Here is a 25,006-nt window from a genome sequence, read left to right as displayed (position 1 = left end):
GCGTGTAAAAGTTGCTCAAATAAAAGATACACATGACCTCGTTTCATAAATCGGAAATATTATAATCTAAGTAGTATATAAAAGGTTCTAAGAAACAGTAAACCACCCACCCACCCCACCCCCCAAAAAAGCCTTTGCCGGACATTATAACAGAAGGACCAACAAATGCAACAAAGAGGTCAAACATTGTAAGTTTCTCTCCAAATTACACAATAAATGATGCTTCCATCATAGTTGGAGAATTTCCTCCATGGTACTAGTATTCATGAAATCTGTGAAAGAATGGACCCATTAGTAAATTTATCCACCAAGTGCTCGTCCACCATCTCCTAAACATTGGTTCACTTTCTGATACACAATATGGACCTATAAGCGCATTCTACTGCAGATATCTTAACAATCATATCTGAACATTTATGCCATGCACTGGATGACACTTTGGTTACAGCTTTTATTAAAAGATTATTGGCTTTATTCATGTTGCAACATATCAACTCTTTGACTTTACAAGAAATGTACTTACATAATGTTGAGGTTCTACATTTTTAGCACCCTTGTTATATAGCCATTCATAACTGTATTTTAGTTTTTACTAGCGAAGGGTACCCGGCGTTGCCCGGGTGTTTGTAGGGGGGGGGTAAAAAAAAAAAATTAAGTATGAGGATCGAACCCGAACCGGTGAGGCAAAGTTGTGAAAAAAAAAAAAAAAACGTGCGACGTTAACCATTGCCCCACTACGACATGCTTACGGAAACACGTTTGAATTTATTTAATTACTTGGATTTAGCAGGTGCTCGTTTTAATGATTTAATGAGGTCAAGTTTGACTGCGGGATTTCATTTACTGCTGAACGCTTACCCCCTTCCCCCCAAGATGTTATAGGAAAAAGACTAACCCACATGCGGCGAGCGACAAATATTGAATATTTATCTCCCCGAAATCAAGCAAATTAAATAGACACGCGAGCTTCGTTGTTAACTGTGAGATATTACGATTTATATGTGATATGAAAAGTTTTTAAAAGTTGTGAAGCGACCGACCGCTTCTCTGAAAAAAGCCTTTTGTAGACACACAGAAAAAGCGAACACACATACATACATTTTCGCTTTTATATATATAGATTTATTGGTTTAATTTTAATTTTATTTAGTTATTTTGATTTAAGTCATCTGTTAGAGAGGGAAATAAAATTGCATATAAAAAAGGCAACAGAAAAAAAGCCATTTTAACAACAAAATTGCACCTGACGACAATCAAACATTGAAAGTGATAATCATTCAGCAACCTAATACACAACTTATCAACTGAAACGAGAAAAAATGCTCGGAAGATCAAGAAAAACAGAAAAATAAAAGGAAGAAATTTGTAGAATTTAATCAAACATGCCTTGAGATATATATATATATATATATATATATATATATATATATATATAGAATAAATGACAAAAACTTTGTATTCCAAAACACATGATGTTAACAATTTTTATAGTTTATTCTTTTACATTAATTAATCCTTACAGTTCTTGACAGTATCTGTTTCGTAGCGCAAAATCAATTACTTAATAATTATATCAATTAGTGAATCTATTATACCCTTAACTCATCAGAAGAGATAGCAACAATCTATCCACCAAAAGGAATTAAAATGTGATACAACATGGTGAGAATCCGAAAATTTGGAAGAGACGCTGCAGTTACCTATATATTTTACCATTACGCCATCTTGGATTTGAATCAAACAAAGTCATTGAATCCCACTCTTCGTACTGACCATTTAATTAAATTATGACTCTTCTATTTAATAATTACTATAATTTATTAATTCTCAGTTATGTATACCTAACTTACGAGAATAATATTACCAAAATATACCTTATAAACTAAAAATCAGTATACCTGCGCTTATATACGAAACTAAACCTAATTCACAAAAAAAAAAAAAAGAAATACCCACTATACGTACTAACAATCTCAATCTATGAATTTACTACTTAAATTTTCTATTTAATAATTATTATATTTATTACTAGCGGGGGTACCCGGCGTTGCCCGAGTGTTTGTTTCCGGGGGGGGGGAGTTTTAAAAAATGTTATGGTAGGTAAGTAGGAAGGATCAAACCCGGAGTCATGAGTAAAAGTAGGAAAATAAAGTGTGAAAAAAAAACAAAAAAAAACATCTGCAACGTTAACAGTTCGGCCACCAAAAAAAGTCCATTCCAGTTGTTTAGGAAAAAAAAAAAAAAAAACGACTACGGTAGGTCGGCGCGAACGTGAAAATATAACGTGAATTGTCCAGCACGCTAACCACTACGCCACAGAGCACTGCAGCTTAGTTTAGTGATTTTAAATAACTTCACATGAAAGAACTACGAAGCCAAACCGGTGTTCTCTTCTCAACTGTTCCTTGTGAACGATCCCCAAACGGTGTTAAGTGGTGGCAGGGGGAGGAGGAATTTATTAGAGAGAAAATATTTTACCACTTCCATTGATCTTAACCGATTTTGGCCGTGACTTCTCAGCAGAAAAATATAGAAATCTAAGATTATCGAGGAATTTGAGAAATAATAAGCCTATAACACACCTCAGATATTGTTCTGCCGTTTGTGCATATTATATTTGCATGAAATATCTTGATTTTTAATCCTATTAATGTCAAAATCAGACGGGAAAAAATGAGTTCATTTTATTTATATAGAGATTACTAAGTAAAGAATACATACTTATGGTAATAATATCAACGAAACTATATCAACAAAATTATAAACCACCATATTTGTATAGATGTACGAAACTTAAACTTAGCTACAAAAAAAAAAAAAAAAACGATAGCCAACCATTCGTACTATCAAATTAATTATTGGTATCTTCATAACAAAATATTCTATTTAATAATCAGTAAATTCCATAATTCTAATTATGTATACATAATTTTGAAAATAATGTCAACCATATTATAAACTATCCTAGCTGTTTATATATACGAATCTAATTTAATCTGCGAAAAGACCGATATTTTATAATAGCCAAATTAGGTTCCCAAAATAATCCATCCTGAATGAAAACTAAGCATAATTCAAGCCTATTACAATCATACACGTCAATATATATACTAATAAATCTTTACTATCATACATTCAAAAAATTATCCTTACGTTATGTTAAGTTTAGAATAATTTGAAAGCTCTTTTAAATCGTACATCTTCACGTTTCAATAATCAATATATATATATATATATAAAAGCGAAAATGTATGTATGTATGTACGCTTTTCCTCGATGTCCACAAAAGGCTTCTTTCAGAGAAGCGCTCGCTCGCTTCACAACTTCTTAAAACTTTTTATATCATCCATAAATTGTAATATCTCACACTTAACCACAGAGCTCGCCTGTCTATTTAATTTTATTGACTTTCAAACGTTAATTATTCCACATTTCCCGCATCGGCATGCGTTACATTCGGTTTTCGGTATAAAAAAAAGCGAAACTCGACTCTAATCACAAGCCCAGAGCCAGTGAACATTTGGTCAATGTCGACTTCGTCATATCAGACGGGGGAGTGGGTTTTTAAAAACAAACAAACCGATTTATTAACCTCATTAAAAACTGTCCCGCACAAAATTCTAACTGCTGAATACCTATCGCCGTCACGTCAATCAAAAACGCGCACCTGTTTTTTTTTTTCACACTTTGCTATTTTTCAACTGCGCGTCGTAAAAGCTTTGTTTTTTTTTTCACGGGCACCTGGTTTTTTTCCACACACACACCTACAAACACCCGGGCAACGCCGGGTACCCCTCGCTAGTTTTTAATAAAAAGCAGGACGAGTTACTTCCCTTAGATCAAGACATTCTGAGATTATATTTATTTATCTATTTTTCTCCAACGTCTAAACATCCATATCAGCTAATAATTAATCTATCATTTTAATATTAATTTATATTAATTAAGTTATGTCTTTAGTTCATTATTATTTATTAGAAATTAAATCGACTTTTTTTCTTTTTTTTTTCTAAATTAATTTACTAATTTTTCCAATACAAAATGTTAGTATTATGGATTATTACAATCGATAATCAGGAGTTATTAAGTTCTAACGTTATATCCGCTAACGTTGAATTGTAAATTAATTAGTTATTTCCATTTAATCTAATTTGTTATTTATTTATTTAACTATTTAATCATACTAATATCAATATACGCACCATCAATTACTTATATATAAAGTAGTGATTTAATTTTTACATTTCAAAATTTAACTCCATTTTACATACGAACCTCTATTTTTAATAAGCGTTTTGCGAAACTAATTCCTAATTTAAGTGTGATTTTTTTTTATCATTGTATGTCTCCTAATACATTAATAATTATGATTCAGAGTTTCTACATCTGATAACATATTATAATCAAATAAATGTATATCCAAGTTAAAACTAGTATTAATTTTAATTCAAGTTAGATTTATAAATATTTTAGACCTAATAATTATAGACTATATCTAACCTTAGTTTTCCTTATTCTTAAATCCCCTCTCCTATGAACTACATTTAGATCTAATAATTATAGACTATATCAAACCTTGGTTATCCTTATTCTTAAATCCCCTCCCCAATGAACTTTAATTACATCATTTTTTTTTCATTTATTTATTTAATATTTTAATTAAAATTTAATTAATATTTCCGAAATTAAGTTATGAACGTTAATTTAATGAGTATATATATTAAAGAATACATAGTTCGTCATAGTCGATTTAACATGGATCTGTTACTATAATGTTTTTAATTCATATTCTAACAATTTTTTGGCTTATATATTTATAAACACTAATCCATCAATCACTTGTTGCATCAAATACATTTTTAGATCAATATTTGGCGCCTAGCTCATATAAATACCTTTTAATATTATGATTATTACCATTTATATTTGATTATTCTATTTTATATTATTTGTTATTTTAATTTGTTTATTATTTTATTTATTTTTCTAATAATCCATAAATTACCTTACTTAACAAACTTAACTTTACCATCAATAGACATTACAATTCATCAAAGTAATAATAACATGATCTATTTCAATCCCCTGTACTGATTTAAAATTTGACTCTTTCCTCCACTTTTAATTGAATAATGTTGATTTGCTCAATTTTTATGTTTTTTAAATTCGTATATTAAATTATTCATTTTATTTTGTTTTATTTGCTATCTATTCCTTTTATTTAATTATTTATGTTGTTATGTTTCATTTTTTTTAATTTATTTTTACCTATCACTCCACATTAAAATTGTATATCATGTGTAATATATTAACATACTTAGTATATCATGTGTAATATATTAACATACTTAGTATATCATGTGTAATATATTAACATACTTAGTATATCATGTGTAATATATTAACATACTTAGTATATCATGTGTAATATATTAACATACTTAGTATATCATGTGCAATATATTAACATACTTAGTATATCATGTGTAATATATTAACATACTTAGTATCTCATGTGTAATATATTAACATACTTAGTATATCATGTGCAATATATTAACATACTTAGTATATCATGTGCAATATATTAACATACTTAGTATATCATGTGCAATATATTAACATACTTAGTATATCATGTGTAATATATTAACATACTTAGTATATCGTGTAATATATTAACATACTTAGTATATCATGTGCAATATATTAACATACTTAGTATATCATGTGCAATATATTAACATACTTAGTATATCATGTGTAATATATTAACATACTTAGTATATCATGTGTAATATATTAACATACTTAGTATATCATGTGTAATATATTAACATACTTAGTATATCATGTGTAATATATTAACATACTTAGTATATCGTGTAATATATTAACATACTTAGTATATCGTGTAATATATTAACATACTTAGTATATCGTGTAATATATTAACATACTTAGTATATCGTGTAATATATTAACATACTTAGTATATCATGTGCAATATATTAACATACTTAGTATATCATGTGTAATATATTAACATACTTAGTATATCATGTGTAATATATTAACATACTTAGTATATCATGTGTAATATATTACCATACTTAGTATATCGTGTGTAATATATTAACATACTTAGTATATCGTGTAATATATTAACATACTTAGTATATCGTGTAATATATTAACATACTTAGTATATCATGTGCAATATATTAACATACTTAGTATATCATGTGTAATATATTAACATACTTAGTATATCATGTGTAATATATTAACATACTTAGTATATCATGTGCAATATATTAACATACTTAGTATATCATGTGCAATATATTAACATACTTAGTATCTCATGTGTAATATATTAACATACTTAGTATATCATGTGTAATATATTAACATACTTAGTATATCATGTGTAATATATTAACATACTTAGTATATCATGTGTAATATATTAACATACTTAGTATATCATGTGTAATATATTAACATACTTAGTATATCATGTGTAATATATTAACATACTTAGTATATCATGTGTAATATATTAACATACTTAGTATATCATGTGTAATATATTAACATACTTAGTATATCATGTGTAATATATTAACATACTTAGTATATCATGTGTAATATATTAACATACTTAGTATATCATGTGTAATATATTAACATACTTAGTATATCATGTGTAATATATTAACATACTTAGTATATCATGTGTAATATATTAACATACTTAGTATATCATGTGTAATATATTAACATACTTAGTATATCATGTGTAATATATTAACATACTTAGTATATCATGTGTAATATATTAACATACTTAGTATATCATGTGTAATATATTAACATACTTAGTATATCATGTGTAATATATTAACATACTTAGTATATCATGTGCAATATATTAACATACTTAGTATATCATGTGCAATATATTAACATACTTAGTATATCATGTGCAATATATTAACATACTTAGTATATCATGTGCAATATATTAACATACTTAGTATATCATGTGCAATATATTAACATACTTAGTATATCGTGTAATATATTAACATACTTAGTATATCGTGTAATATATTAACATACTTAGTATATCGTGTAATATATTAACATACTTAGTATATCTTGTGTAATATATTAACATACTTAGTATATCATGTGTAATATATTAACATACTTAGTATATCATGTGTAATATATTAACATACTTAGTATATCATGTGTAATATATTAACATACTTAGTATATCATGTGTAATATATTAACATACTTAGTATATCATGTGTAATCTATTAACATACTTAGTATATCGTGTAATATATTAACATACTTAGTATATCATGTGCAATATATTAACATACTTAGTATATCATGTGCAATATATTAACATACTTAGTATATCATGTGTAATATATTAACATACTTAGTATATCATGTGTAATATATTAACATACTTAGTATATCATGTGTAATATATTAACATACTTAGTATATCATGTGTAATCTATTAACATACTTAGTATATCATGTGTAATATATTAACATACTTAGTATATCATGTGTAATCTATTAACATACTTAGTATATCATGTGTAATCTATTAACATACTTAGTATATCATGTGTAATCTATTAACATACTTAGTATATCATGTGTAATCTATTAACATACTTAGTATATCATGTGTAATATATTAACATACTTAGTATATCATGTGTAATATATTAACATACTTAGTATATCATGTGTAATATATTAACATACTTAGTATATCATGTGCAATATATTAACATACTTAGTATATCATGTGCAATATATTAACATACTTAGTATATCATGTGCAATATATTAACATACTTAGTATATCATGTGCAATATATTAACATACTTAGTATATCATGTGCAATATATTAACATACTTAGTATATCATGTGCAATATATTAACATACTTAGTATATCATGTGTAATATATTAACATACTTAGTATATCATGTGTAATATATTAACATACTTAGTATATCATGTGTAATATATTAACATACTTAGTATATCATGTGTAATATATTAACATACTTAGTATATCATGTGTAATATATTAACATACTTAGTATATCGTGTAATATATTAACATACTTAGTATATCGTGTAATATATTAACATACTTAGTATATCATGTGTAATATATTAACATACTTAGTATATCGTGTAATATATTAACATACTTAGTATATCATGTGTAATATATTAACATACTTAGTATATCATGTGTAATATATTAACATACTTAGTATATCATGTGTAATATATTAACATACTTAGTATATCGTGTAATATATTAACATACTTAGTATATCGTGTAATGAATTAACATACTTAGTATATCGTGTAATATATTAACATACTTAGTATATCGTGTAATATATTAACATACTTAGTATATCGTGTAATATATTAACATACTTAGTATATCGTGTAATATATTAACATACTTAGTATATCATGTGTAATATATTAACATACTTAGTATATCATGTGTAAAATATTAACATACTTAGTATATCATGTGTAATATATTAACATACTTAGTATATCATGTGTAATATATTAACATACTTAGTATATCATGTGTAATATATTAACATACTTAGTATATCATGTGTAATATATTAACATACTTAGTATATCATGTGTAATATATTAACATACTTAGTATATCATGTGTAATATATTAACATACTTAGTATATCATGTGTAATATATTTACATACTTAGTATATCATGTGTAATATATTAACATACTTAGTATATCATGTGTAATATATTAACATACTTAGTATATCATGTGTAATATATTAACATACTTAGTATATCATGTGTAATATATTAACATACTTAGTATATCATGTGTAATATATTAACATACTTAGTATATCATGTGTAATATATTAACATACTTAGTATATCATGTGTAATATATTAACATACTTAGTATATCATGTGTAATATATTAACATACTTAGTATATCATGTGTAATATATTAACATACTTAGTATATCATGTGTAATATATTAACATACTTAGTATATCGTGTAATATATTAACATACTTAGTATATCATGTGTAATATATTAACATACTTAGTATATCATGTGTAATATATTAACATACTTAGTATATCATGTGTAATATATTAACATACTTAGTATATCGTGTAATATATTAACATACTTAGTATATCGTGTAATATATTAACATACTTAGTATATCGTGTAATATATTAACATACTTAGTATATCGTGTAATATATTAACATACTTAGTATATCATGTGTAATATATTAACATACTTAGTATATCGTGTAATATATTAACATACTTAGTATATCATGTGTAATATATTAACATACTTAGTATATCATGTGTAATATATTAACATACTTAGTATATCATGTGTAATATATTAACATACTTAGTATATCATGTGTAATATATTAACATACTTAGTATATCATGTGTAATATATTAACATACTTAGTATATCATGTGTAATATATTAACATACTTAGTATATCATGTGTAATATATTAACATACTTAGTATATCATGTGTAATATATTAACATACTTAGTATATCATGTGCAATATATTAACATACTTAGTATATCATGTGCAATATATTAACATACTTAGTATATCATGTGCAATATATTAACATACTTAGTATATCATGTGCAATATATTAACATACTTAGTATATCATGTGCAATATATTAACATACTTAGTATATCGTGTAATATATTAACATACTTAGTATATCGTGTAATATATTAACATACTTAGTATATCTTGTGTAATATATTAACATACTTAGTATATCATGTGTAATATATTAACATACTTAGTATATCATGTGTAATATATTAACATACTTAGTATATCATGTGTAATATATTACCATACTTAGTATATCATGTGTAATCTATTAACATACTTAGTATATCGTGTAATATATTAACATACTTAGTATATCATGTGCAATATATTAACATACTTAGTATATCATGTGTAATATATTAACATACTTAGTATATCATGTGTAATATATTAACATACTTAGTATATCATGTGTAATATATTAACATACTTAGTATATCATGTGTAATATATTAACATACTTAGTATATCATGTGTAATCTATTAACATACTTAGTATATCATGTGTAATCTATTAACATACTTAGTATATCATGTGTAATCTATTAACATACTTAGTATATCATGTGTAATCTATTAACATACTTAGTATATCATGTGTAATCTATTAACATACTTAGTATATCATGTGTAATATATTAACATACTTAGTATATCATGTGTAATATATTAACATACTTAGTATATCATGTGTAATATATTAACATACTTAGTATATCATGTGCAATATATTAACATACTTAGTATATCATGTGCAATATATTAACATACTTAGTATATCATGTGCAATATATTAACATACTTAGTATATCATGTGCAATATATTAACATACTTAGTATATCATGTGCAATATATTAACATACTTAGTATATCATGTGCAATATATTAACATACTTAGTATATCATGTGCAATATATTAACATACTTAGTATATCATGTGCAATATATTAACATACTTAGTATATCATGTGTAATATATTAACATACTTAGTATATCATGTGTAATATATTAACATACTTAGTATATCATGTGTAATATATTAACATACTTAGTATATCATGTGTAATATATTAACATACTTAGTATATCGTGTAATATATTAACATACTTAGTATATCGTGTAATATATTAACATACTTAGTATATCATGTGTAATATATTAACATACTTAGTATATCGTGTAATATATTAACATACTTAGTATATCATGTGTAATATATTAACATACTTAGTATATCATGTGTAATATATTAACATACTTAGTATATCATGTGTAATATATTAACATACTTAGTATATCGTGTAATATATTAACATACTTAGTATATCGTGTAATGAATTAACATACTTAGTATATCGTGTAATATATTAACATACTTAGTATATCGTGTAATATATTAACATACTTAGTATATCGTGTAATATATTAACATACTTAGTATATCGTGTAATATATTAACATACTGAGTATATCATGTGTAATATATTAACATACTTAGTATATCATGTGTAATATATTAACATACTTAGTATATCATGTGTAATATATTAACATACTTAGTATATCATGTGTAATATATTAACATACTTAGTATATCATGTGTAATATATTAACATACTTAGTATATCATGTGTAATATATTAACATACTTAGTATATCATGTGTAATATATTAACATACTTAGTATATCATGTGTAATATATTAACATACTTAGTATATCATGTGTAATATATTAACATACTTAGTATATCATGTGTAATATATTAACATACTTAGTATATCATGTGTAATATATTAACATACTTAGTATATCATGTGTAATATATTAACATACTTAGTATATCATGTGTAATATATTAACATACTTAGTATATCGTGTAATATATTAACATACTTAGTATATCATGTGTAATATATTAACATACTTAGTATATCATGTGTAATATATTAACATACTTAGTATATCATGTGTAATATATTAACATACTTAGTATATCATGTGTAATATATTAACATACTTAGTATATCATGTGTAATATATTAACATACTTAGTATATCATGTGTAATATATTAACATACTTAGTATATCATGTGTAATATATTAACATACTTAGTATATCGTGTAATATATTAACATACTTAGTATATCATGTGTAATATATTAACATACTTAGTATATCATGTGTAATATATTAACATACTTAGTATATCATGTGTAATATATTAACATACTTAGTATATCGTGTAATATATTAACATACTTAGTATATCGTGTAATATATTAACATACTTAGTATATCGTGTAATATATTAACATACTTAGTATATCGTGTAATATATTAACATACTTAGTATATCATGTGTAATATATTAACATACTTAGTATATCGTGTAATATATTAACATACTTAGTATATCATGTGTAATATATTAACATACTTAGTATATCATGTGTAATATATTAACATACTTAGTATATCATGTGTAATATATTAACATACTTAGTATATCGTGTAATATATTAACATACTTAGTATATCGTGTAATATATTAACATACTTAGTATATCGTGTAATATATTAACATACTTAGTATATCATGTGTAATATATTAACATACTTAGTATATCATGTGTAATATATTAACATACTTAGTATATCATGTGTAATATATTAACATACTTAGTATATCGTGTAATATATTAACATACTTAGTATATCGTGTAATATATTAACATACTTAGTATATCGTGTAATATATTAACATACTTAGTATATCGTTTAATATATTAACATACTTAGTATATCATGTGTAATATATTAACATACTTAGTATATCATGTGTAATATATTAACATACTTAGTATATCATGTGTAATATATTAACATACTTAGTATATCATGTGTAATATATTAACATACTTAGTATATCATGTGTAATATATTAACATACTTAGTATATCATGTGTAATATATTAACATACTTAGTATATCATGTGTAATATATTAACATACCTAGTATATCATGTGTAATATATTAACATACCTAGTATATCATGTGTAATATATTAACATACCTAGTATATCATGTGTAATATATTAACATACTTAGTATATCATGTGTAATATATTAACATACTTAGTATATCATGTGTAATATATTAACATACTTAGTATATCATGTGTAATATATTAACATACTTAGTATATCATGTGTAATATATTAACATACTTAGTATATCATGTGTAATATATTAACATACTTAGTATATCGTGTAATATATTAACATACTTAGTATATCGTGTAATATATTAACATACTTAGTATATCGTGTAATATATTAACATACTTAGTATATCGTGTAATATATTAACATACTTAGTATATCGTGTAATATATTAACATACTTAGTATATCGTGTAATATATTAACATACTTAGTATATCGTGTAATATATTAACATACTTAGTATATCGTGTAATATATTAACATACTTAGTATATCATGTGTAATATATTAACATACTTAGTATATCATGTGTAATATATTAACATACTTAGTATATCATGTGTAATATATTAACATACTTAGTATATCGTGTGTAATATATTAACATACTTAGTATATCGTGTGTAATATATTAACATACTTAGTATATCGTGTGTAATATATTAACATACTTAGTATATCGTGTGTAATATATTAACATACTTAGTATATCGTGTGTAATATATTAACATACTTAGTATATCGTGTGTAATATATTAACATACTTAGTATATCGTGTAATATATTAACATACTTAGTATATCATGTGTAATATATTAACATACTTAGTATATCATGTGTAATATATTAACATACTTAGTATATCGTGTAATATATTAACATACTTAGTATATCATGTGTAATATATTAACATACTTAGTATATCATGTGTAATATATTAACATACTTAGTATATCATGTGTAATATATTAACATACTTAGTATATCCTGTGTAATATATTAACATACTTAGTATATCGTGTAATATATTAACATACTTAGTATATCGTGTAATATATTAACATACTTAGTATATCGTGTAATATATTAACATACTTAGTATATCGTGTAATATATTAACATACTTAGTATATCGTGTAATATATTAACATACTTAGTATATCATGTAATATATTAACATACTTAGTATATCATGTAATATATTAACATACTTAGTATATCATGTAATATATTAACATACTTAGTATATCATGTGTAATATATTAACATACTTAGTATATCGTGTAATATATTAACATACTTAGTATATCGTGTAATATATTAACATACTTAGTATATCGTGTAATATATTAACATGCTTAGTATATCATGTAATATATTAACATACTTAGTATATCATGTAATATATTAACATACTTAGTATATCGTGTAATATATTAACATACTTAGTATATCATGTGTAATATATTAACATACTTAGTATATCATGTGTAATATATTAACATACTTAGTATATCATGTGTAATATATTAACATACTTAGTATATCATGTGTAATATATTAACATACTTAGTATATCATGTGTAATATATTAACATACTTAGTATATCATGTGTAATATATTAACATACTTAGTATATCATGTGTAATATATTAACATACTTAGTATATCATGTGTAATATATTAACATACTTAGTATATCATGTGTAATATATTAACATACTTAGTATATCATGTGTAATATATTAACATACTTAGTATATCATGTGTAATATATTAACATACTTAGTATATCATGTGTAATATATTAACATACTTAGTATATCATGTGTAATATATTAACATACTTAGTATATCATGTGTAATATATTAACATACTTAGTATATCGTGTGTAATATATTAACATACTTAGTATATCGTGTGTAATATATTAACATACTTAGTATATCGTGTGTAATATATTAACATACTTAGTATATCGTGTGTAATATATTAACATACTTAGTATATCGTGTGTAATATATTAACATACTTAGTATATCGTGTGTAATATATTAACATACTTAGTATATCGTGTGTAATATATTAACATACTTAGTATATCGTGTGTAATATATTAACATACTTAGTATATCGTGTGTAATATATTAACATACTTAGTATATCGTGTAATATATTAACATACTTAGTATATCATGTGTAATATATTAACATACTTAGTATATCATGTGTAATATATTAACATACTTAGTATATCGTGTAATATATTAACATACTTAGTATATCATGTGTAATATATTAACATACTTAGTATATCATGCGTAATATATTAACATACTTAGTATATCATGCGCAATATATTAACATACTTAGTATATCATGTGTAATATATTAACATACTTAGTATATCATGTGTAATATATTAACATACTTAGTATATCATGTGTAATATATTAACATACTTAGTATATCATGTGTAATATATTAACATACTTAGTATATCGTGTAATATATTAACATACTTAGTATATCGTGTAATATATTAACATACTTAGTATATCATGTGTAATATATTAACATACTTAGTATATCATGTGTAATATATTAACATACTTAGTATATCATGTGTAATATATTAACATACTTAGTATATCATGTGCAATATATTAACATACTTAGTATATCATGTGCAATATATTAACATACTTAGTATATCATGTGTAATATATTAACATACTTAGTATATCATGTGTAATATATTAACATACTTAGTATATCATGTGTAATATATTAACATACTTAGTATATCATGTGTAATATATTAACATACTTAGTATATCATGTGTAATATATTAACATACTTAGTATATCATGTGTAATATATTAACATACTTAGTATATCATGTGCAATATATTAACATAGTATATCGTGTAATATATTAACATACTTAGTATATCATGTGCAATATATTAACATAGTATATCGTGTAATATATTAACATACTTAGTATATCATGTAATATATTAACATACTTAGTATATCATGTGTAATATATTAACATAGTATATCATGTGTAATATATTAACATACTTAGTATATCATGTGTAATATATTAACATACTTAGTATATCATGTAATATATTAACATACTTAGTATATCGTGTAATATATTAACATACTTAGTATATCATGTGTAATATATTAACATACTTAGTATATCATGTAATATATTAACATACTTAGTATATCATGTAATATATTAACATACTTAGTATATCATGTAATATATTAACATACTTAGTATATCGTGTAATATATTAACATACTTGCCTTTTTTTTTCAATATTGTCATTCTATATGCTAACATTATCCGAGTTCATTAGGCCTATATAACAAGTTTATAAAATATTACTTATTTTATTAATTTACATTAGCTAATTATATTTATATAAAATATTTATCTTAATATGGAAAATATTTCAAAATTATGCTATTAAGATGCTTACATATGTATACACTAACATACATGTACACATACATACATATACACAATCATATACATACAGTTACATATATAAACACCCCTGCATACCTATACATACACACAGCCTTTTAGACTTTACACAACACAGTCATTGAAAATTTCTTGGGGTGACTAAAAGTCGTAAATCACTCGCCCGCCAGTCTTCTTTAAATAAAGAAACGGGGAAGTACTCATTTAATCGCCTATGTCTCATCATTTGTGAATTCTTTCATCTCTAGCTGTGAGACCATTTAAAAAAAAGTGGTCACGCTAAAGATCAACAAGAGGTCAAATTTACACATTCTGCATGTAGTCAAAATGTCGCCTTCATTTAGCTCTCTGATTTTGAAATTCATTTGGAAAAAAAAATTCTTCGACGCTACAACTACATACACTTCATGCTTACAAAAGTAAAGACGAACATTTGAAAAAGGAAAAAAACGCATCGTTCCGTCAAGTATCCAAAGAAATGATTCTTATTTCTATGGAACAATACTATGAACGATGCTATATAAAGAAACTGGTGTTGTATTTTAACGTTTTGTTGATTATTTACTGAAATGTTTGTAGTAATAAAAATAGTTGATTTACAAGAGTTAAACAAATATTTTCTTGTTAGATTATACACACGGTAATTTCTTGAATTGTTGTAAAATTATTTACTATTATTGACTGAAACAAAGACAAAGTCGGACGAGTAAAAATATTTTGGGGCGAGTAACTTTTCCCCTCACACTCGACCGGTGTTTGAGGGGGAAAAAAGCAATTTTACCTTGGCTATCTTGATAAAATGGGATAACGCCTCTGCTCTTGTCTTTAGGGTTTGACAGCTCAGAATCTCTCTTTGAACCCAAAAATTCACCTGATGAAACAAAATAGAAAAAATAAAATAATCGTTAACATAACAATTGTGACATTTGAACAAACAAGAATTTTTCCAAGTTCGGGGTCTGTGGTGCAGTGGATAAAAGCGTTGAATCTCTACGGTTCCAGGTGAGCATTGTCTGAAAATAGTGGTTTTAATCCTACCCAAAGCAGGCCGGAGGATTAGTTGACCAAAATGTAGTGAGACAACAACAACAACAACAACTATGAAAAGCAGTAATTATAAAAATCCAAGGCATCAATGTTTTTTTAATAAGCACAAAAGTGTCAATTTTAGCCATTTTAATCTGAAAGGCACCCCTACAGGGGCAACAGGAGTTTTCCCCAGAAAATCCGTTCTGTCATATCATGTTTAATGTTTTTGCAAAATTTCAAAAAATTCCAAGGCTTAGTTATTGAGAAAAGTGTAGACAGACGAACGAACAAGAGTGAATTTACAGGTCACACTACTTTTGTCGGGAGACCAACAAATTTATAGGAGTAAATATATATAATATTAGTAACAACACAAAGCTTGATACTCCACCAGACTAGGACAGTCCTTGAATTTCATAATACCAAGAGATCACAAGATATATTTAATTAAATTAACTGATTAATTAACAAAAGATAAATTAATTATAAATATATATATTAATGATGGGACAATTCCAATATAATTACCAATTCCGTACTAAACTCCCAATTCTTTATAAATCTCTAAATATTTAACTATAAACGTGTTATTTTGTCCTGATTACTGTAAAAACACCTTAATTGTGTATAGTTTTTCTCAAACGTAAAAATACCCTTGTGAAGAGATTTTAGTCTTACCGGAAGTTTAAACAAATAAATATTTATTATTTTATTATTACTACAAGCAGTGGAAGATGTTTCTTAAATCAACATCAAATAAAAAAGATAATGGCAGCAGAAAATAGGTGCAAATTTTTCCAATTCCGATACTCCCAAAAGCTCTGATTTTTCCGATTCCCGATTCCAATCAGTCGTTCCAACACTAATATATATATATATATATATATATATATATATATATATATATTTGTAGAAATATATTTTCTTATTATATACCAACTTATATAGCTTTATATATATATATATTAGCTTAGAGAGTTAGGAGAATAGAGTAAATTCAATTCTATAAGAAGAGACTTATCGGGATAATATAAAGCTCAACAAATTTCATTGGAGCTTATATAAGAGACAATAGGAGTGGAAAACGAAATCACAAAACTATATATTGGTGAATATAGAATGGTTCATTTATTTAATAAATGTATACAAACATTTAGTTGGGGGATAGAGGGGACTCTTTATACCAAATGTTTGTTGTATACCTTTATTAAATAAATGAACAATTCTATATTCACCAATATATAGTTTTGTGTCTTCATTTTCCAATCTTATTGTTTTCTCTCTTCCTCTATATATATATATATATATATATATAATTAACAAGACAAAGCTTGATACTCCACCAGACTAGATGAATTCTTGTCTTGGAATCCCATCAGATCAAGAAACTACAAGAAGGATAAATCAATGTTCTTAACTTCTTTGCAAACTCATTGTTCAAAACGCAAAGGAGAATTTAATAGAACAACTAAAATATCTATGTATTTTGTAGCACCAGGAAGGGGCACCCTTGATTTCTGAGAATTTCGACCAAAGTAAAACGGAACATTTATTTTAATTTAATTTTAATACCTCCCTCTATCTGGAGTGTCTTCGGTCTCTTAAGCTAATTTCATAGTATTGAGGAAAAAAGTCAATTGAGCACATTAATTTCTCTAAATGTACACGAGGTGATGATATATGCAAATAAAACCTAGCCAGTGAGGCTGAGGATATGCGTTGCATGGAGAGGAATACTATGGAATGCGAGTCTTAAAGGCAGGTTTAGACCTGTTGACCTCAGAGCAAGATTAAATCTAGATACTATGAAGGGAAGTGTGGAGAAAAGTAGACTTAGTTAGTATGGTCATGTTGAAAGAATGGATTAGAGATCTAGGATTAGTAGATGTAGAACAGTTGAGATAGCAGGGTCAGTTGACAGGGAAAGATCAAATAAAACATGAAAGTGATGAAGGCATTTGCGAGAAAGAAGGATAAATAAAGACCTGGCCAGAGATAGGTCGGTGTAGAATTAAATTTCTAAAAGCCACCCATCATAATAAAGACGGTACCCCTCACATAAATGTAAATGGACTCAATAATTGTTTGGTGAATTTGCACAGTTAGGTATAATAACTTTGATCCCGAGAAATTTCCAAAACATCCTACCCCCCCACCACCACCTATAAAACTCCCAAAACACCCAAGCCCCAATAACTCATTAATATTTATCCTTGCGTGGCCTTCTGGCCTTGATAAGTGATGACTCTAGTAAAAAAAAAAAAAACGGGGGAGAAGGGAAAAAGTGAAAAAAAAAGAAAAAAAGGAAAAAGTTTGAAAAAAAGGAAAAGTGCAAAAAAAAAAGGAAAAGTGCAAAAAAAAAAGGAAAAGTGCAAAAAAAAAAGGAAAAGTGGAAAAAAAAGGAAAAGTGGAAAAAAAAGGAAAAGTGCAAAAAAAAGGAAAAGTGCAAAAAAAAGGAAAAGTGCAAAAAAAAGGAAAAGTGCAAAAAAAAGGAAAAGTGCAAAAAAAGGAAAAGTGCAAAAAAAAGGAAAAGTGCAAAAAAAAGGAAAAGTGCAAAAAAAAGGAAAAGTGCAAAAAAAAGGAAAAGTGCAAAAAAGGAAAAGTGCAAAAAAAGAAAAGTGCAAAAAAAAGGAAAAGTGCAAAAAAAGGAAAAGTGCAAAAAAGGAAAAGTGCAAAAAAAAGGAAAAGTGCAACAAAAAGGAAAAGTGCAACAAAAAGGAAAAGTGCAAAAAAAAGGAAAAGTGCAAAAAAAAAGGAAAAGTGCAAAAAAAAAAGGAAAAGTGCAAAAAAAAAGGAAAAGTGCAAAAAAAAAGGAAAAGTGCAAAAAAAAAAGGAAAAGTGCAAAAAAAGGAACAGTGCAAAAAAAGGAAAAGTGCAAAAAAAGGAAAAGTGCAAAAAAAGGAAAAGTGCAAAAAAGGGAAAAGTGCAAAAAAAGGAAAAGTGCAAAAAAGGAAAAGTGCAAAAAAGGAAAAGTGCAAAAAAGGGAAAAGTGCAAAAAAAGGAAAAGTGCAAAAAAGGAAAGTGCAAAAAAAAAGGAAAAGTGCAAAAAAAGGAAAAGTGCAAAAAAAGGAAAAGTGCAAAAAAAGGAAAAGTGCAAAAAAAGGAAAAGTGCAAAAAAGGGAAAACTGCAAAAAAGGGAAAAGTGCAAAAAAAAAAAAAAGGGAAAAGTGCAAAAAAGGAAAAGTGCAAAAAAAGGAAAAGTGCAAAAAAGGAAAAGTGCAAAAAAAAGGAAAAAAGTGGGAAAAAAAAGGAAAAAAGTGGAAAAAAAAGGAAAAAAGTGGAAAAAAAAGGAAAAAGCGGAAAAAAAAGGAAAAAGTGGAAAAAAAAGGAAAAAGTGGAAAAAAAAGGAAAAAGTGGAAAAAAGAGTAAAAAGGGAAAAAAGGGAAAAAAGAAAAAAAGGGAAAGAAAAGGAAAAAAGGAGAAAAAGGGAAAGAAAAGGAAAAAAGGAGAAAAAGGGAAAGAAAAGGAAAAAGGGGAAAAAAATCAAATTTGATTAAAAGACCAAAAATAAACAAGGTATCACAAGTTGAAACTGAAGAGAATTTCACTATATTAACCTAAATTTTTACATGCTAAACTCGAGGTTAGTTTGTGATACCTAATTTAACTAATGTATGGTCGATAATCGAAATCGAGAATGTGGAAAAATCGGAGCTTTTTGGGGTATTGGCATCGAGAAAATTCGTGCATACAAATATTTAGTTAACAACTACTAGTAAAACTAGCTTCTATAGATCAGCCCCGCCCCCAGTGTTTTTATGTTTAAAAAATATACGCAAATTTAAGATGTATTTTATTGTAATCAGGATAAAAATAATTTTATGTTTAAATATTGAGAGATTTATAAAGAATCTAAATGGTAATTTAGTATGGAATTGGAATTTTATTGGAACCAGGGAAAAATATTGTATATTTTGGCGTATAAGACGTATTGCAATCTCTAGCCTACGCTAAAAAAACATGGTTTCGTGATTTAGCAGTCATCTTATACAAAGGATATATGATGAATCTATAAAAATTTGCTCCAATTTTGTACCTCGGATTATCTGACGATTGCCTTACACGCCAAAATATATAGTATATACACAAACAAAAAACATCAGCAAAATATTTTATGATTCTCATGTGGTCAGTCTTTTTTTTTTATATATTATTGAAAAATATACAAATTCTTTTTTCATTCTTTGTCTCCGATTTTTTTATGTCATCTTATCTGACGGTCGCCTTACATGCCAAAATATACGGTATTTAAATCGTCCCATCACTAAATTTTACCCTTTTATGGCTAAATATTTAGAGATTTATGAAGAATCTAAATGGGTAATTTAGTATGGAATCGGAATTGTATCAGAATCAGGGAAAAATATTTGGATCGTCCCATCACTAAATTTAACCCTTTAATGCAGATTCTCTACTGCTGATTCTATTTGAAAGAAATAAACTCTGTAAACCCCGTCTCCATGATGTAATGCAGAAGTAACTCTAATTTAGGAGTAATAACCTGGAGCAAGACTTGTTGATCTTTCCATCATTCATGTCTGAAAATAGCTTGGTTAACGAGTTTTTATTTTTAGTTTCGTTGCGAGCTAAAATAAAACTTGTTCGGCATTAGTTATTTACATAGATTTTCTTTGCATAGGTGAACTAGTACTGAAATTAAATTAACTAAAATGCAGATGCCATGCATTCTTAAACCAGGGAATCCGTCTTTCTCCAGCACACATACACATTATATATATATATATCTCAGGGCTCTACATTGCGAGTGAAACAGTCGCATTTGCAAGTGATTTTTCAAAGTGACGACAAGAAATAGTGATTGCATTTCTTTCATTGACAATCTTCCAAAGTTCCCTACTGAGTGAAAAAATATCTTTTGAAATTTTTTTTTTATAAAACGAACAAAGTTAAATTATTTAAACAATAAAAGTTTAATAGAACAATATACTCTTTTTTTTTTTAATTGCATTTCTTTCACTGACAATCTTGCAAATCTCACTATTGAGTGAAAAATATCTTTTCAACTCTTTTTTTTTTTAATAAAACGAACAAAGTTAAATTTTTTAAACAATAAAAGTTTCATTGAACAATGTACTCTTTTTTTTTTAACAAAGGATGTTTAAAAAACACCTGAAGAAGTTAGAATTAAAGCATCAACATAAAATTTCTTGTATATTTAGAATTACACTTGTTAAAAAAAAAACATAGAAAAATCTTTATGATATACATACTCGTCACAGAACGAACATGTCATATTCTAAAAATCATGTGGGTTTGACTAGTAACTTTTCTATTTGGCTAGTAAAAGAAAATATTTAGTTGTCAAAGGTCAACTGAAGATAAATTTCTCCATAAAGCCCCATATATATATATATATATATATATATATATATATATTTTTAAAACTAATCTATGTACATGCATGTTTCAAGGTATCTACCTCGCTTCCTGACTACTCTGAAAAAAGGTAGATACCTCAAAACATGCATGTACATAGATTACTGTTTTAAAAATAATAAAAATATCATATACATTCAAATTAAATATAGGCTATTTTCTAAATGAAATGAGCTTCGAGGTGAAAACGCTATTTAACCATATGTATCGTTAAAAAAAAAGCGAAAAGAAATATATATATATATATATATATATATATATATATAGATATCTATATATATATATACTTCAAAAATTGCTAACTCTCGACTCTATAGAGGTGAGGATTTAGCTGTTTGCTTTTGGATTAAGATCAAAGTGTAGTATAAGTTTTAAAAATAATAAAAATATTATATACGTCCAAATTAAATATGGGCGATTTTCTAAATAAAACAAGCATCGAGGCGAAGACGCTATTTAAACGTATTTATCGTTAAAAAAAAAAAAAAGCAAAAAGAAATTTATATATATATATATATATATATATATATATATATATATATATATATATATAAATACATATACACACTTTAAAAAATGCTAACTTTCGACTCTATAGCTGTGAGGATTTAGTAGTTTGCTTTTGGATTAAGATCAAAGTGTAGTATTAGTTTAACATCTCAGAATAAACATTGTTACAAGTTTTAAAGTGGAGGTGATTTTTTTTTTTTTTTGGCGGGGGGGGGGCACTCCTATTGTGATAGCAGAGACCACGTGTTCGGCACTATGGCTAATGTTTAAAAATCAAGCACCGGAAAGAAGGAAGCTAGCTGAACATTTAACTGGCTGACTGGAGAATACAGCTAAATTATGTGACAGATTGTGAGGAGAATGTGCATATGCATTACCCCCAACCCCACCCCGCCCGTCTCGTAAATGGGTAATCAAAAATGCAATAAAATGAGCAGTTGTTGTTGCTTTGGATAAGTTTAGAGAAAAAGGCAAAAAATCGATAGCTCATTCATGTGCGAAGGAATACCTTTGAACAGGTGAGTGACATGCGCAGTTGATTGAGGTGAGAGACAACAGGTGTGTTTTTTTTATTGGCAGTGTATTGTTTACAGACAATAAGCTCTTACAGAGAGAGAGGGGGGGAAGGCGGGGGGAGGGGAGATAAAGGGCCAAGTGATATGCGATTATTTATAGATTTTAGAAATATGCATAGCATTGTTGCGTTCAAAAAGAGAAATGTTAATTTATTGAAAGAGAAATAGAGAGAGCATGGAGAGGCAGTGAGAGAGAGAAAGAGGGAGCATGGAAGAAGAAGAGAGGGGCAGGGAGAGACAGATGGAGAGAGAGACACACACACAGAGACAGACAGAGGGAGGGAGAGACAGAGGGAGGGAGAGACATGGAGGGACACAGAGAGAGAGACATGGAGGGTTAGGGTTAGAGAGAGAGAGATGGAGAGACATATATATATAGAGAGAGATGGAGAAACATATATAGAGAGAGAGATGGAGAGACATATATATAGAGAGAGATGGGGAGATATATATATAGAGAGAGATGGAGAGACATATAAATATAGAGAGAGAGATGGAGAGACATAGAGAGAGAGATGGAGAGACATATATATAGAGAGAGATGGAGAGACATATATATAGAGAGAGATGGAGAGACATATATATAGAGAGATGGAGGGACATATATATATAGAGAGAGAGAGATGGAGAGACATATATATATAGAGAGAGAGATGGAGAGACATATATATATATAGAGAGAGAGATGGAGAGACATAGAGAGAGAGAGATGGAGAGACATATATATAGAGAGAGAGATGCAGAGACATATATAGAGAGAGAGAGATGGAGAGACATATATAGAGAGAGAGAGATATGGAGAGACATATATAGAGAGAGAGAGAGAGAGATGGAGAGACATATATATATATAGAGAGAGAGAGATGGAGAGACATATATATATATAGAGAGAGAGATGGAGAGACATATATATATATATAGAGAGAGAGATGGAGAGACATATATATAGAGAGAGAGAGAGATGGAGAGACATATATATATATAGAGAGAGAGATGGAGAGACATATATATAGAGAGAGAGAGAGATGGAGAGACATATATATAGAGAGAGAGAGAGATGGAGAGACATATATATAGAGAGAGAGATGGAGGGACATATATATAGAGAGAGAGATGGAGGGACATATATATATAGAGAGAGATGGAGGGACAATTATATAGAGAGAGAGATGGAGGGACATATATATAGAGAGAGAGATGGAGGGA

General features: G+C 26.3%; 1 protein-coding gene across 7 annotated transcripts in view; it reads right to left on the bottom strand.

Moving 5' to 3' along the window:
• Nucleotides 1–25,006, bottom strand: part of LOC145268829 (ras-specific guanine nucleotide-releasing factor RalGPS1-like) — a 333,592-nt gene that overhangs the window by 49,991 nt on the left and 258,595 nt on the right. For all 7 annotated transcript variants that reach the window (XM_080124486.1, XM_080124484.1, XM_080124485.1 and 4 more), the window contains exon 7: nt 17,071–17,160. In XM_080124486.1, coding sequence (XP_079980612.1) covers nt 17,071–17,160 — 90 coding nt within the window. The remainder of the gene's footprint in view (nt 1–17,070; nt 17,161–25,006) is intronic.

Source organism: Euprymna scolopes, chromosome 44, assembly GCF_053919585.1.
Source record: "Euprymna scolopes isolate OS-2025 chromosome 44, ASM5391958v1, whole genome shotgun sequence".
NCBI lineage: Eukaryota > Metazoa > Mollusca > Cephalopoda > Sepiida > Sepiolidae > Euprymna > Euprymna scolopes.
This window is presented reverse-complemented; position numbering and strand designations above follow the sequence as displayed.